The sequence below is a fragment of the Haliaeetus albicilla genome, chromosome 8, assembly GCF_947461875.1.
Source record: "Haliaeetus albicilla chromosome 8, bHalAlb1.1, whole genome shotgun sequence".
NCBI lineage: Eukaryota > Metazoa > Chordata > Aves > Accipitriformes > Accipitridae > Haliaeetus > Haliaeetus albicilla.
In genome coordinates, this window is record NC_091490.1 from 14,347,565 (window position 1) to 14,360,479 (window position 12,915).

The 12,915-nt window shown below is 39.0% G+C and overlaps 1 protein-coding gene across 1 annotated transcript in view; it reads right to left on the reverse strand.

Annotated features, from left to right (window-relative positions):
• Window positions 1-12,915, reverse strand: part of LOC104316149 (vitellogenin-1-like) — a 43,293-nt gene that overhangs the window by 13,639 nt on the left and 16,739 nt on the right. The window contains exons 14-22 of the mRNA XM_069789045.1: window positions 9,826-9,950; window positions 9,638-9,739; window positions 9,432-9,551; window positions 8,983-9,172; window positions 8,802-8,895; window positions 8,507-8,692; window positions 3,312-3,456; window positions 1,516-1,735; window positions 455-624 (exon numbers count right to left, since the gene is read on the reverse strand). Coding sequence (XP_069645146.1) covers window positions 455-624; window positions 1,516-1,735; window positions 3,312-3,456; window positions 8,507-8,692; window positions 8,802-8,895; window positions 8,983-9,172; window positions 9,432-9,551; window positions 9,638-9,739; window positions 9,826-9,950 — 1,352 coding nt within the window. The remainder of the gene's footprint in view (window positions 1-454; window positions 625-1,515; window positions 1,736-3,311; window positions 3,457-8,506; window positions 8,693-8,801; window positions 8,896-8,982; window positions 9,173-9,431; window positions 9,552-9,637; window positions 9,740-9,825; window positions 9,951-12,915) is intronic.

Sequence of the window (12,915 nt, forward strand, 5' to 3'; positions counted from 1 at the left end):
TAAGTAAAACAATACCCCAAACCCTTTTGTGTTAATGAACACGTGTAGAAATTGTTGATCATACAATTACATGTAACTAAGGTTGGTAGTGACGGTGCTGTAGCTGGGACTATCTCAGGGCAAGTTGTATAAGTAGGTGAGGTACCTTTTTGCTACAGTTGCAGTAGCTGAAAAGAACAGACTACCTTTTGGGCCCACAACAGCTATTTTGTGTCTTAGAAGAGGTTTTCAGAAAAAACCTACAAAACCAACCTGCTCTTTCTAATGTCCTTCACCTGCAGAAGAGGTGAATGCAAACAAAAGACCTGCAGAAAGACTTGTGTACCTAGAAGCCTGTCTTTTCCAATTTTTTATACTATCTAAACAAAGGAAGCTACTTAGTAAAAGAAATATAAATAACTAAGTTTTGCATAATGTCTCCCACAAATCTAGAAGTGGATTTTTACAGCAGTACCTGGTCATCAGTATCATCAAGGATTTTCTTCACTCTTTTAATTGCTTCTTTTCTGGAAGATACTTGTGCCTCTGGATCTTCAAATGTTACTAAACGTACCATTTTTGTAGGAGCTTGGTCTCCTGTTTGAATTGTGACTTGTATTTTTTCAATAGGTGCCTCGGTGTAAACTGAAATTGCCCAACAATGAGTATTACTGTTAGTATTAGCAACTGAATAATAGAATAAGCCAATTTTTGCTCAGCCACATTTTGTTTAGCCATTCTTCCCCAAATGAAAATATGCTTATTGATTAATTTTGGAATTGAGCAACTTTGTTAAAAATTTTCTCTAATAGCTAAAGCACATACTGCCAATAACCAAGTTTTAAAATATTAGCATGATACTAGATTCTTTTCAAGCCAATAAACAGAATGATCAGCAGATTTAAGTCAAGTGAATTGGATTTTGTAACTAGATAACACTATGGGATAGCGAATTAGGCATTAGAGAGGAATTGAGGCTCAGGTTCTGACTTGTAAAGCATGACCCAATGGTTAGGCCATTGGTTTGATACTAGGAGACCCAGATTCAGTGGCTTGCTGTGCTTTTACTTCTTATGATCATGGATTAAGACATTAAGGACTAGATCCTGGCAGGGTTAATCCATAATTGACTTTAAGAGGCTGGGTTTTTAGAGTGTAGCTACAGGACACTGCATCAGATCTGTTGCCCATGTCCAATTGCTCTGTGCTTGCATCCCAAATCCAATGATTCAGGGATGCATCAGACACACTCTGCAGGCACAGATCAGCTCTGCTTGACGCTGGCCATGCTGAGTGGCATTGCTGGGAGAGGTAGGAAATTGCTGTTCAGACGAGTGGGGGAGAAAGGGATTCCTGCTACAAGCGTAGTCTGCTGCCAATACTGGCAGGGCTGGTAGGTCTAATGGTAGTTTTAGTGGTCCTTAAGATACAAAAGATATGTATGTACATATACAAATATATATGTGTATATACACACCCCCCTACCCACCCACCTGCCCACCTGTTACTTTCTTTTTTGTGCACAGTTGTATTTACCCGGCTTGAGGCTTATTCTAAGGGCGTGCTCTCCAACTAGGTAATAAAGAGGCATGTTTTTGATAAATGCTGCATGTACGCTTTTCCTCTCAATGCACACTTGCACCCCAAATGTACTTGCATTGGAGCACTTGGACTGAACAAAAGGCTCTTTTCGTGAAGAAGAGCGTCCAAAGGAAAAGGAATTTCCCGATGAAACATCTTCTGCAGACTGTCTGCCCTATTAGATAATACACATGTCAAGTTAAACTGGACAACAGTAAGAGGATTACTTGCATGTTATGATTCGGTAATAGTTACATGTATGCTGCGGGAGGAATTAACCAGTTTATTTGAGATAACAAAGCTGTGACATAGGACAACTTGGTTTTCAGTTGGACAAAATTATCAGCTGAATGACTTGATGAGACTATCTAGTGTAAAAAGAGCTTCAGGCTATAAGAATGGAAAATTATATCACAAATTAATACTAAATATTTTATTTTGTTTTCCTGGAGTATTAGACAGTTTAGGTTTTTGATAAATCTGAGTGTGCTCTAGACTGACTGGAGTTCTTTCCTTTGATTTTTGATTGGGTCAAACAACAGAACCTTCATCTGTGCCTATGAAAATTCTGTCTCAGTTGAGGTCTGACATGAATGTGAGACTGTATGAACTAGATGGTCAAAGCATATCAGATGTTAGAAATTTCCCCTCAAAACTATGTGAATTACATGTGGTAAGCAATGCTTGCAGGAGAACAAATTAAAATTAATTAAAATTAGAATCAAATCCATGAAATGAAAACTATGATTTCCTGGAGCAACGAAGCAAATAGCTAAAGACACATAATCATAAGCTTTCATTTCACATGTAATACAGGTTTGCAATTAATTTTTTACTCAGTTTATCATGTCTCACAAGGTTCTAAACTTGTATGAGCCCCACTGAAAAACTGGAATTTTAATGCTAATATTTTCTTTCCAAAGGAAATTCTAACGATATTGGGAAATGCTCCAGCGAGTGGAATTTTTCAGTTGCTGTTCATTTAAGAATAGCTGTGGAATGCTGAATTTTCAGGAAGGGCGGCACAGAGGCACAAAGCAGAAGAACTTTGCTTGTTCCAGGATATTGGAAACTGCTCTCACTGCCAGTATGTTTGCCTATTGACTTCTCCATAGGAAAGCGCTGTACTCATCCTCTGTTTTCCTCTTATTTTATCTGAAAACCCTTCAGAGTTGCAGGACAACAAAGAAACCAGAACAGGACAGTGTATTCCTCACCTCTGTCAGTCTTTCACTGAATGAATTGTCACGATGATGCCTTCACAATGCTGCCCCTCAGAGAAAGCCTGTACTGGCTTTTACGGAGAACTGTAGCTCAGGAAGTCGTTTGACTTGACACACAAACTGCCATCCATCCTTGAATGAGGATGCTTATAAGCATTAAATTTGGCTCTACAAGTTGAGCAATGGAGCGTCTTGTGGAACATTTGTGGCTGTCCCAGGAATGTGATGCTTGCATAATGGTTGCAAAGTATTTTAAAGATTGTGGACCTATCCTGTAGATGGCAGTGTAAAATTAATTACCAAAGAAAATGCTTTTGCTTTTGAAAAAATGTGCAGGTCTGATGTATTACGCTCCAGATTTTAAAATAATGTTACTATAGGGCTATTCGTGTTATTAGATTGAACCTGACTTATTTTGTGTGAAGCAGCATTGGTCAGAGATGAATTGTACATTTTCCTATGGAGAAAAGAAATGGTGTCCCACTGATTAAAAGACCCAAAAGAATAGTCAGACACTACATAATTTACCCTGATGTTATCAGTCTCGCCTGATGCAGAATCTGCATCGAAGGATATCTTCATTATGTCAGGCACTGCTTCAGGTAGAAGAACTGGAGTCATCTTACTGGCAGCCAAATCCCCAATATTTCGTGTAACAGCAAATGTCTTAGACCTGCAGAATAAATATTAGAGGAAACATGTATCAATAAAGCACTGAATAACGCCTTGTAGCACGTACTCAGCAACAAGTATCATACCTTGCAAATTGCTTTACAGATATTTACAGCATCTTTCCTGTTAGTTGTATTTTCAAGGACTGCTAAGAGTGAATAAAGACATGGACCTATCTCAGGGGCAGATAGCTCAGTTAGGCTTTTAGAATCACATGTACAGGTTAAAAGCGTTGCAGTTGATGGGATCTCAGAATGCCTAACACCTTGAAGAACAGCCCGCTTACTTAGAAGGCTGGCTGTGGATTACATTATTAAATTTTTGAGTTTCTTATTTTGATCTTCTCGAGTTTTAAATTTTTAAACTCATCTTCTGCGTGTTCACTGCTAAACTTAGTTCTCATTTCCTTTGACATTATATTTGGGAAAATACTGTCATAACTTCAGAAAACAACCTGGGACTGGTGGCTACTGAATGGTGTTTCCTATGCAACTTGTGTTAAAGCAGAATTAAAGAAAGGAGCCTGAAATCATCAAAGTAAGTGAATCCAGCTTGACCTGAATTCACTGGTACTCATGGCTTGGCCATGGCTTGGCAAGACATCACAGAGAGATGTGTAGGAAGGTTAAAAGCTTATTTATGTAAATGTGTTCAGTACATTGTTTCCAGTGTTGCAGACTCTAAGAGCATTAGTCAGGATGCAGAATGAGTCACATAAGGTGCCACATGAGATGGAGACTATCATGGCTAAATATCCTGACCCCCTGGCTCCATACCCCATGTTCTTCATGGGAGTTTTTACAGTGCTGTGGTAAGTATGACTTTTGTTTTGGGTCAGAGAAACATCTTGAATGCTGAACACTTTTGAGAGATGAAAACCTATTTCCCTTAGCTATTAACATTGCGCTAACTCTACCTTATTAGCTGTTTATCAGTGCTAACATCCAGCTTAAAATTTCCACATGCTGTTTCTCAAGCATGAGGTTGATCTGCTTGCCCTAGGTAGGGCTTTTGTGGTCTGCCAATGGAGGTGGCCTTTGTGGCCGGGAATGGAAAGATGGTCTGCAAAATGGTCTGTATTTTAATATGGTCCACACTGTACTAGCCTGAGCAATTCCAATCTAACCTATTTGAAAGATGAATTTGTATTCATCTGATAGCCCTCTCTTCCTCTTGAAGGCTCCTACTGTGCTGTGTGCGCTGTAAAGCACACAATTGCTCTTCATGTGGAACACCTCAATAAAACGTGTGTCACCTGTGGGCTTTGTTTTCTTTTCCATCTCTCTCTTTTTTTAGATAAGGACATGACAGCAACGCTCCACGCTGGGTGATAGGAGAACCTTGAAGAATGGAATCTGAAATAAAATATTCTCCCTAACAAGCTGAGGGGATAAAAGAAAATACAAATCAACTTGCATTTCAGATGGCTCATCTGGGTAAAGGGACAAAAAGGGAAATGGCTTTTATTTTAATCCCATTCAATAATTCAAATGACCACTGAACTGCAGGCTGGGTCTCCAAGCAGAAAGCCCTGGGGTTTCTTTTCCAATTTTTTTAAGTATTTTTTATGCCAATAGTCTACTCCTGCCACCTAATGAAAGTGGAGAATCGATTCCTCTCTGTTGAGCACAGAGAGCAGACAAATGTAGCTGCATCACAGGTGACACATGTCAATGTCTGCAGAATCACACGGCACAGTAAAAATAGGCTACAAGAGCCAGCTCTGGTGCTTTAACAAGAAAAACAGTCACAAAGAAGGCCTAAAGCTATGGTATGAAAGAATCTGTTCTCTCTGATCCCACACAAGGGAGAAAAAATAAAAAGGAGATTTTCCAATATGTATTAGTGTATTTTTTGGATGAGAGAAGAAGCTGTGCTATAGTATAAGCCAAATTCACTGCAGGGGTAAGGGACAAGCAATTCAGCTGTGTTGGGCCCACTGATGTTTCAGTGAGTGTGGCCTTACGTACATCCCTAACATGGGGACAGAAGAGCTCAATGTCTGTTTAAAACAAAAAAATTCAACGAAAAACCATTTTCCCAGGTTTTAAAGCACAGCATGACATCGTATCTAAATAAATGAGAAGCAAGAGACAATCCTCCAACCAGATCTTTAGCTCTCTTTCTGCTGTGGTGAAATGAAAATTTCTGCCTTTCCTTTGTATCATCCTTCTGACCTTGGTGCAAAGGTGTTATAAAAACAGAGACTTGGAGCACCAGCCATTTCCCTTCTCTGTCCCCAAACACGCTGTGCTGCCTTGTGAGCTCACGGCGTACGTTGGCTCTTCTGCATTTTCTGCTACACATGCTGTATACATGTACACAGTGTTGTAATTTCGTAATTCATCTTATAAATAAGAAGCCCATGTGAAGCAATTTCTGCTTATCCTACAGTTAAAACAAGCAGAAAAGCCCCATGATACAGGCTCTATTCAAGATTATGTATATACTTCAGTAGCCTGTCATTATGAATATGTGATATATTTGAATTCTCTGGCAGATTTCCATATTTCTACTTTAATCACAGGGCTCTAATTTTCCCTGGAATTTATTTGATTTTTACTTCTTCCTGTAAATTTTGTTTAAAAGTATGTTTAAGTAGCCATCTGTCGTATACTAAATAATTATGTTAAAAGAGCCTTAAAAATAACTATTATTCTTAATTAAATTTAACTTTGATAGGATTGAATTGAAACACATGCTATATATTCTCTCCATGGTATGATTAATTATTTTGCTCTGATTTTCGCTGTAAAGAAAGTTGAGTCTGTAATGTTATGATTTGTCTTGGGAATGCAATCTCTCTATCACCAAAGTTTTTATTATTTTTTTTCTTCAGTCTGCAATTGCTCACCTGAGTTTCTCTTCGGCTCCTGAAAATTTATATAAATCCCACAGCTGTGACAGGTTATAACCTGTGTGGTGTGTAGGATATAACTGAACTTAATGCTATTGAAGACTGTTTGCTTCCTGCGTCTGGATGTGAAAGATGAAGGGGAAAATAGCATCACGTCCTGACTACCTTTAATGACATGGTACTATAGAAGGTAACCCACTGACCATCAAGACAAAGTGCCCAACACTAAAATATTTTGAACAGAGCTCACAAACAAATGAAAGAGCAATAGCTTTCTAAAACCATTTCTTTAAATAGGGAATTTAAAGCTAACAAGGGAATATCTCTGAAATATTGAATTCAATAGGTTCTTTATTCTTTGGTGCATCTATGCAAAAAGAAGAGGAAGTCTATGTTAAACTAAAATTTTTGACTCATTCTATATAGAATATATATGTGTCCTTTCTCTCTCTGTCATGCCTCCTTGTTTCTCTTCATACCTTTAAGATTTTACTTTGCTTGGTCTCTGACCTCCTCAGTGATGTGGTTCAATGTTACATTCTCTAGTTATTGCTTTGCCTTCACTTGTACTCATTGCTGTTTCATTGCTCTGTGTGGTTTCCACTGACCATTTGTTTTGTAACAGTGAACAGGAACGCTTTTTGGAGAAAAATTGATGGTGCTAAAAGTTAGCTAGTGAGTATTAGCTTTCTCATATACTTGGCATTATAGAGCTATTTCCGAGTGACTACTTCACTTTATAGATGATAATGCTGCAGGGTCTGGAGCAGGGCTTGGGCTGGAACTCATGGACTCCTCCGCTGTAATCCTTTGCGTCTGATAGACTTGCTTTATGCTTTCTGGCAATGCATTTAACCCTTTTTTGTGTCTGATTTGATTTCCCCTTAAGTCAAAGGAGGAAAATATTTTTTATTTTGCTCTGCAGGGAGGATCCTTCTGCTAGCATTTGTAGCTCTGCTTGAGGCTCTAAACTCTGTATCAGTGTCCAATATTCTCAGTTCAGCATCCTTATTGAGTTCATTAATATCCGCCTCACGGTCTCCAACAGTGAGAGCTACTGAGAGCAGGTGCCTGCTGTCCCTGATGACCTTGGGAGCAGACTGTCCTGGTCTTCACAAGAAACTGAACAAAACTTTTGGGCTGTGGTGCCCCAGCAGCTTACACGTAGCTAACTTTCACTCTACGAACTGCTGAAACCCTCCCTCCTCTGCACGGAGAACCTGATTGCAATCACATTTGACGGAGTGGAGGAATCATCTTAGGGAGTAAGATGTGATGTCAAATGCCTGCTAGGATGGTCTGTGAGCATTGAAGGGCAAGAAAGAATAATCATTAGCTTAACTGGTGGCTAAACTGAGGAGACCTGCAGAGCTTCTCTGGGCCAGCAGCCATGAATGCTAATTGCAGCTGGATCAAGCAACTGAGCTCTTTTGTTACGGCTGTATTCCTACAGAAGAAACTTAACATTTCTGTGGATTGTATAATAGCTGATTTCTGTTGTCAGTGATGCTTTTTTCTTTGTGATGAATTTTCGGCTTGTCTTTCTCAGTATTTTTTCACGTGTGTGTGTGAAGGTTTTCTAAGCTTTGGTCTACTGCTTTGATTCCTTGGAAATACTCTTTCTGTTTCCTCCCTCTTCTTGTGCTTGTATTTCCATCTGTTTACATTTGTTTGGCATCTGGCTACAACAGTTTTCCAGAGTGTATTGTAATTGCATGCACTGATAATAAATCAAGTAGACCTAACAGGTAAGAAAACCAAATGGCAGCCACAGGGAAACAAGGTAAAAACACAAGAAACACCAAATCCTCTATGCTTCAAGGCACCAAATGCAAATATATATGGGTTATCTGTTATAACTGATAGGATTCAGCTGGCTTATATCTTACCTAGTGTCTCCAGTCCAAATATATGTAATGGGATGGAAATTTTATGCCATTTATGTTTCAAACAGCTTATGGGTCTCAACAACTGAAAAATGGTCCTAAAGAGGATTTTCAGGTGAAGACCACAGGAAGTAACGCGTATTTTCAAGCAAAGCTTTGGTACATATCACTTCATTTAAAATAAATAAACTACACCAATCATTGCCAGTTACCCAAGCTGTCAGTCAAAGAAAAGATCCCTAAGCAAATGTTCTATTTGGAAAGACTCTGCATCGCTACACAGAAAGATAGTAAGTGCCATGTCTTACCTTACAGTAATTATGTTAGTCTCATCTTTACGTGGTGGAATTTCAATTTTGATATTTTTTTCCTTCATAAGGACAGTGGCAACAACATTGACAGGTACATGAGCATTCATTTTGGTGTGTGCTTCCAGCCCTGCCTGGATCATGTGTGTGTTGATCCCCATTACAAAGGTCATCTCCTTAGCCATGCTGAAAATGTAGAATTAGGGTAAAATGTTCAGACAGTAAACAGCTGTTGAATTTTTATGGCCTCTCTCACTTGGAAATATTATTTTTTTATTTTATAGTAAATATTTACCTTAGACTCATTTTGGATTGCAGCCTAATGTTGGCATTTAGTAACTCAGTTAATCTGAAATCAGACTTTGGAGAAGGTGTAATCTGTACTTGAACTATTACAGAGAAAGCAAAAAAAGTGTTAAATCCCCCCCTAATCCCGACAAGCATGTTTGTCTTGGTCAAGACTTGAAATACGTTACCATTTCCTGCCACTTTTGTGACAGAAGAGTAATAGAAGCTCGTCTCCGTTGGGAACCCCGTGCAGGTGGGCACAATACGACGGATCTCAGAGGACAGTAAAGCCTTGGTCCACTGCCTCCCTACACCACTTTGAAGGCTACTGGTTATTCTCCTTATCGAAGGGATTTTTTCATCAGGTCCATACCATGCCTGCAATTACAGAGTTCAACTTTTCTAAATAAGCAGAACTTGAATATCATGATCCATGTCATTAACTATGCCTCAGGGAAAAGTCTGCCAGCAATGATTATAGCTAATCCTGATCAAAGCTTGACCTTATTTGCCTTGATTAATACTAAAGACAAAAAACCCTTTTGAATTGAAAAGTTAAAAAAAGGTAGAGAATGTGTGAAAGAAACAGTATTTTAAAGATTTTGATGCTTGGGAGGTGGTGTTTTCAAAATAATACCTGCAAAGCATTTTGGATGGCGTTTTTATCAAGTCCACCAAAGAACAACTCTTGGCCAAACATCTTCAAGTAGCCCGATGCAAAAGGTTTGTCACTGGAGAATGCCTTCCAATCGGAGAGCTGTGTGAGAAGAGCAAGAAAGTCTGATTCTTCATAACTTTTGGGGAAGCAATACCTTAGAGATTTTCTTTTCCCTGAGAATTTACCTTTTTCAGGATTTCCTTGAAGTTATAGTCAGTCTCCCAGTCCCTGTCAGGAGAGTAACCTTTAGCAAACATCTCCTGCAGTCCTTCAACTGTTATTCCCACCTGTGGGAAGAAGTAAAGTGTAAATGTCAATTGGATGATGGTTGTAAGAAGGGATGAGAGGGCAAACTGTGGGTAGACCCAATTACCTCCAAGGGATCGGCCACTCTTCCAAGGAAATGTGTCCGCAGCTGGGACATTGCCACCGTTGGAATTAAGCTGCCCGCATTATTCATTACCAAATATTTAGCTGCCAGTCCACTCATAAGGAGCTCTGAAGAGAAATAGGCAGTAAAACACAGCACAGTTAGTTTTTAAAGCCACACTGTGCAGACTGTATCAATTTACTAATTGCATAATTCAACTGATACAGCATGATATGAGAAAGGCCAGAAAAAACAGCTATAAAACTGATGTTATAAACCAGTCATAAACAGAATATTCTGCATTTTTGAACTATTAATGGCCAAAATTACAAGACCCCTGCTCATTGCATTGTGGTTATGCTATTTTTCCAATTGCTTCTGCTATATCATTTACATCCGGTCAGATTCTGTAATGTCAACTTATGAAATGCTTTTCGGAGACATCATTTAGGGCAACTTGACAAAGGGGATGAGAAATGAAAACAGATTTGCCATCCTTTGCTAATAGTTTAGGGAAAGTGATATAGATGTCCTACAATGACAGATGGCGAGGTGTAGATTTGTCTCTCAAATGACTCAGAGGCAATTTAATACATCTAGTTCCAAATGTTGCAACTCCTTACATGAAATGCAGTAATTGTTAAATAATTGTTAACTATTGAGTGAACTTTAAGCAAACATAATTTGTGTCTATTTATTTTCTCTGCTTTAGATTTATCATCTATAATGTTCTTAGATACAGATAATCAGTGCAGAGCACAGTCAAATATTCTTTCCAGTCTTGGCACAGGTCTATACAGTCCTGTTTTCTGAGTTAAAGTAATCCCAAGGCTTTTCTAAGTTTCCCTAGGTTTCAAGAGGAACAAGGCTGACATGATAGGTAGGCATCTCTGTTGTGCTTCCTTTCTTTCAGCCCTCCTCTCTCTTATCTTCCTACAGTAGCTGGAGGACTGGAAACTATTTTAGGAGTCCCTGTGCTAAATTTCTGCTATCCTCATGTTAGACATAGGCACCACATACTGATTAAATCCCAGCACCACCAGAAATCAGCTGTGGAAATCCAGTACAGCCAGGATAATTGCAGAGCCCTGGAAGATCGAGACCAATAATATCAGTACCTGTACAGAAATTATTGATGAATCGTAGGAAACATATTTTCAAACATTATGAGAGGGAGTGAGTCTTTGACCTCTTTCCAGAAAAGGAGTGCCTAAATTCTCATAAATTACTTAGCCAAAAGTTAAAGAAAAGATTATTGCTTGGTTCACAAATGTGGGGCGTTATGAATACTCATGCCCATATTACTTCTCTAGTGCCACACTCTGTGTTTCATATAACATCTCACTTGTGAGTCAACACTTTCCCATTCTCTTCTGAATCCATACATGCAGACAGGGATCTGGATGGTCCTTTACCTTGTTTGCTCCTCATGGCTGGATGGTCCTTTACCCTCGTTTACTCCTCACGCTAAGTTGTTTTGTATCAGATTACTGGGACTAATTTTGATTTCTAATTTCTCAGGACAGATTCCAACTTTTCATGTATTTGAGAAACAGTCCGTTGGAAAAGCAATCCACTTAGTCTACTAAGTCTGTATGAACTGGCATTTCACTACATTACCTTCACTGTTTTGCTTTATGAAGCTCCTGTGCTACCCAAAGTGCTAGGCACTATCTACCTACAACATACACGGTTCAGTAGAAGCTCCTACAATCAAAATACAGGTATTTATGCCAGCCAATGGAAGGCAGAGGAATCAGTGAAGAACCTTCAGCAGATAGCAAGGAGAGATGACAAAAGCTCACATTTTAATGCTGATCCTATAGAAAATAAAAAGCAAAGCGATGACACACTGGGACATTACTAATAAGCTGACTTGAGATTGCATGGACTGGAAACTAGAATGAGGCATGGTACTTTTAGTGAATTTGTTAAGGCTCTTTTTTGTGTTCTAACCCACAAAAACTGTTAGTTAAAAAGCCCCATGGTACTTACTGATACTTAATAAGAAGAGTTGCTTTTAAATGGTTAAATGATTATACAGAATTCATTGACTTGAAGGGAGCAGGGATATTTTCCGCACCTCAGGCATTACATAGCACTGATGCTCTAAGAAAATATTTCCCAATGGAAAATCCTACTGACATAGTCAGATGATGATGCACTGTAGCCACTTCACTGTGAGAGTGTGATGGCACCTGCATATATCTGACTAAATGTCTTGCCCCAAGGAAGAGGGAAAGAAAAATCTGTGATCAAAGCAAGCAGTCTTTGGTACCTATGAACATTAGTACACATATTTAATTACATGAATCTGTGCCTATTGAGAGTCAGATTCTGTCAGTCCTCACACTGAGCAGAACCTGGGTCTTCCCTTTGATTTCAGTAGCAGCGTGTAGAGCATGAAGCACTATTTGTGGTGGCCATGCATGACGGATTCCAGATTAGAGATAGATTCAGCTGGCATTATTGCCTGTCATTAAAAATTCAGCATCTAGCACCACAAAGATCTGTGATGCTGAGGGCACATTTTTGTTTTTATCAAGGAAATAGGTACTGCATTACAGCCGTCACTATGGAAACTCCTCCAGAATGGACTCGCTGAAACACATTTCACCTGTGGCTAGTGGTGACAAACCAAATCAGAAAGCTGGAGGATGGATCCTCCTCCCACAACAGTGTAATAGAGGACTGACTTCATTTAGCTGAGTTATCCAAGGCTAAGATTAGCATGTGTGAGAAAAGGATCTTGTTCCTTATTCTTCAGGATGAGAGGTTTAAATATTACATATGCATGGTAAACAAATTTCTGACACTGGTCTTCACCAAGATGTTACAGCAGTTCACTTATGTGCCGCATTTCCAGGCTACAGCCAGAACAAACTAATCCATTTCACATAGCCTTCTGCCAGGTACTCTCATGCGTACTGCACCCTTCTTTCTCACTATGTGAAAACTCAGATAGCTTCATTTTAAAAGCAAAAATAAGAGAAGAAAACGAGTACCTAAAACTAGAAACACATATCTGCGTATTACTGGAAAGTTTCTATCTATCTCCCTGAATGCATTTTAAATGGTACAAAAGTTCACACA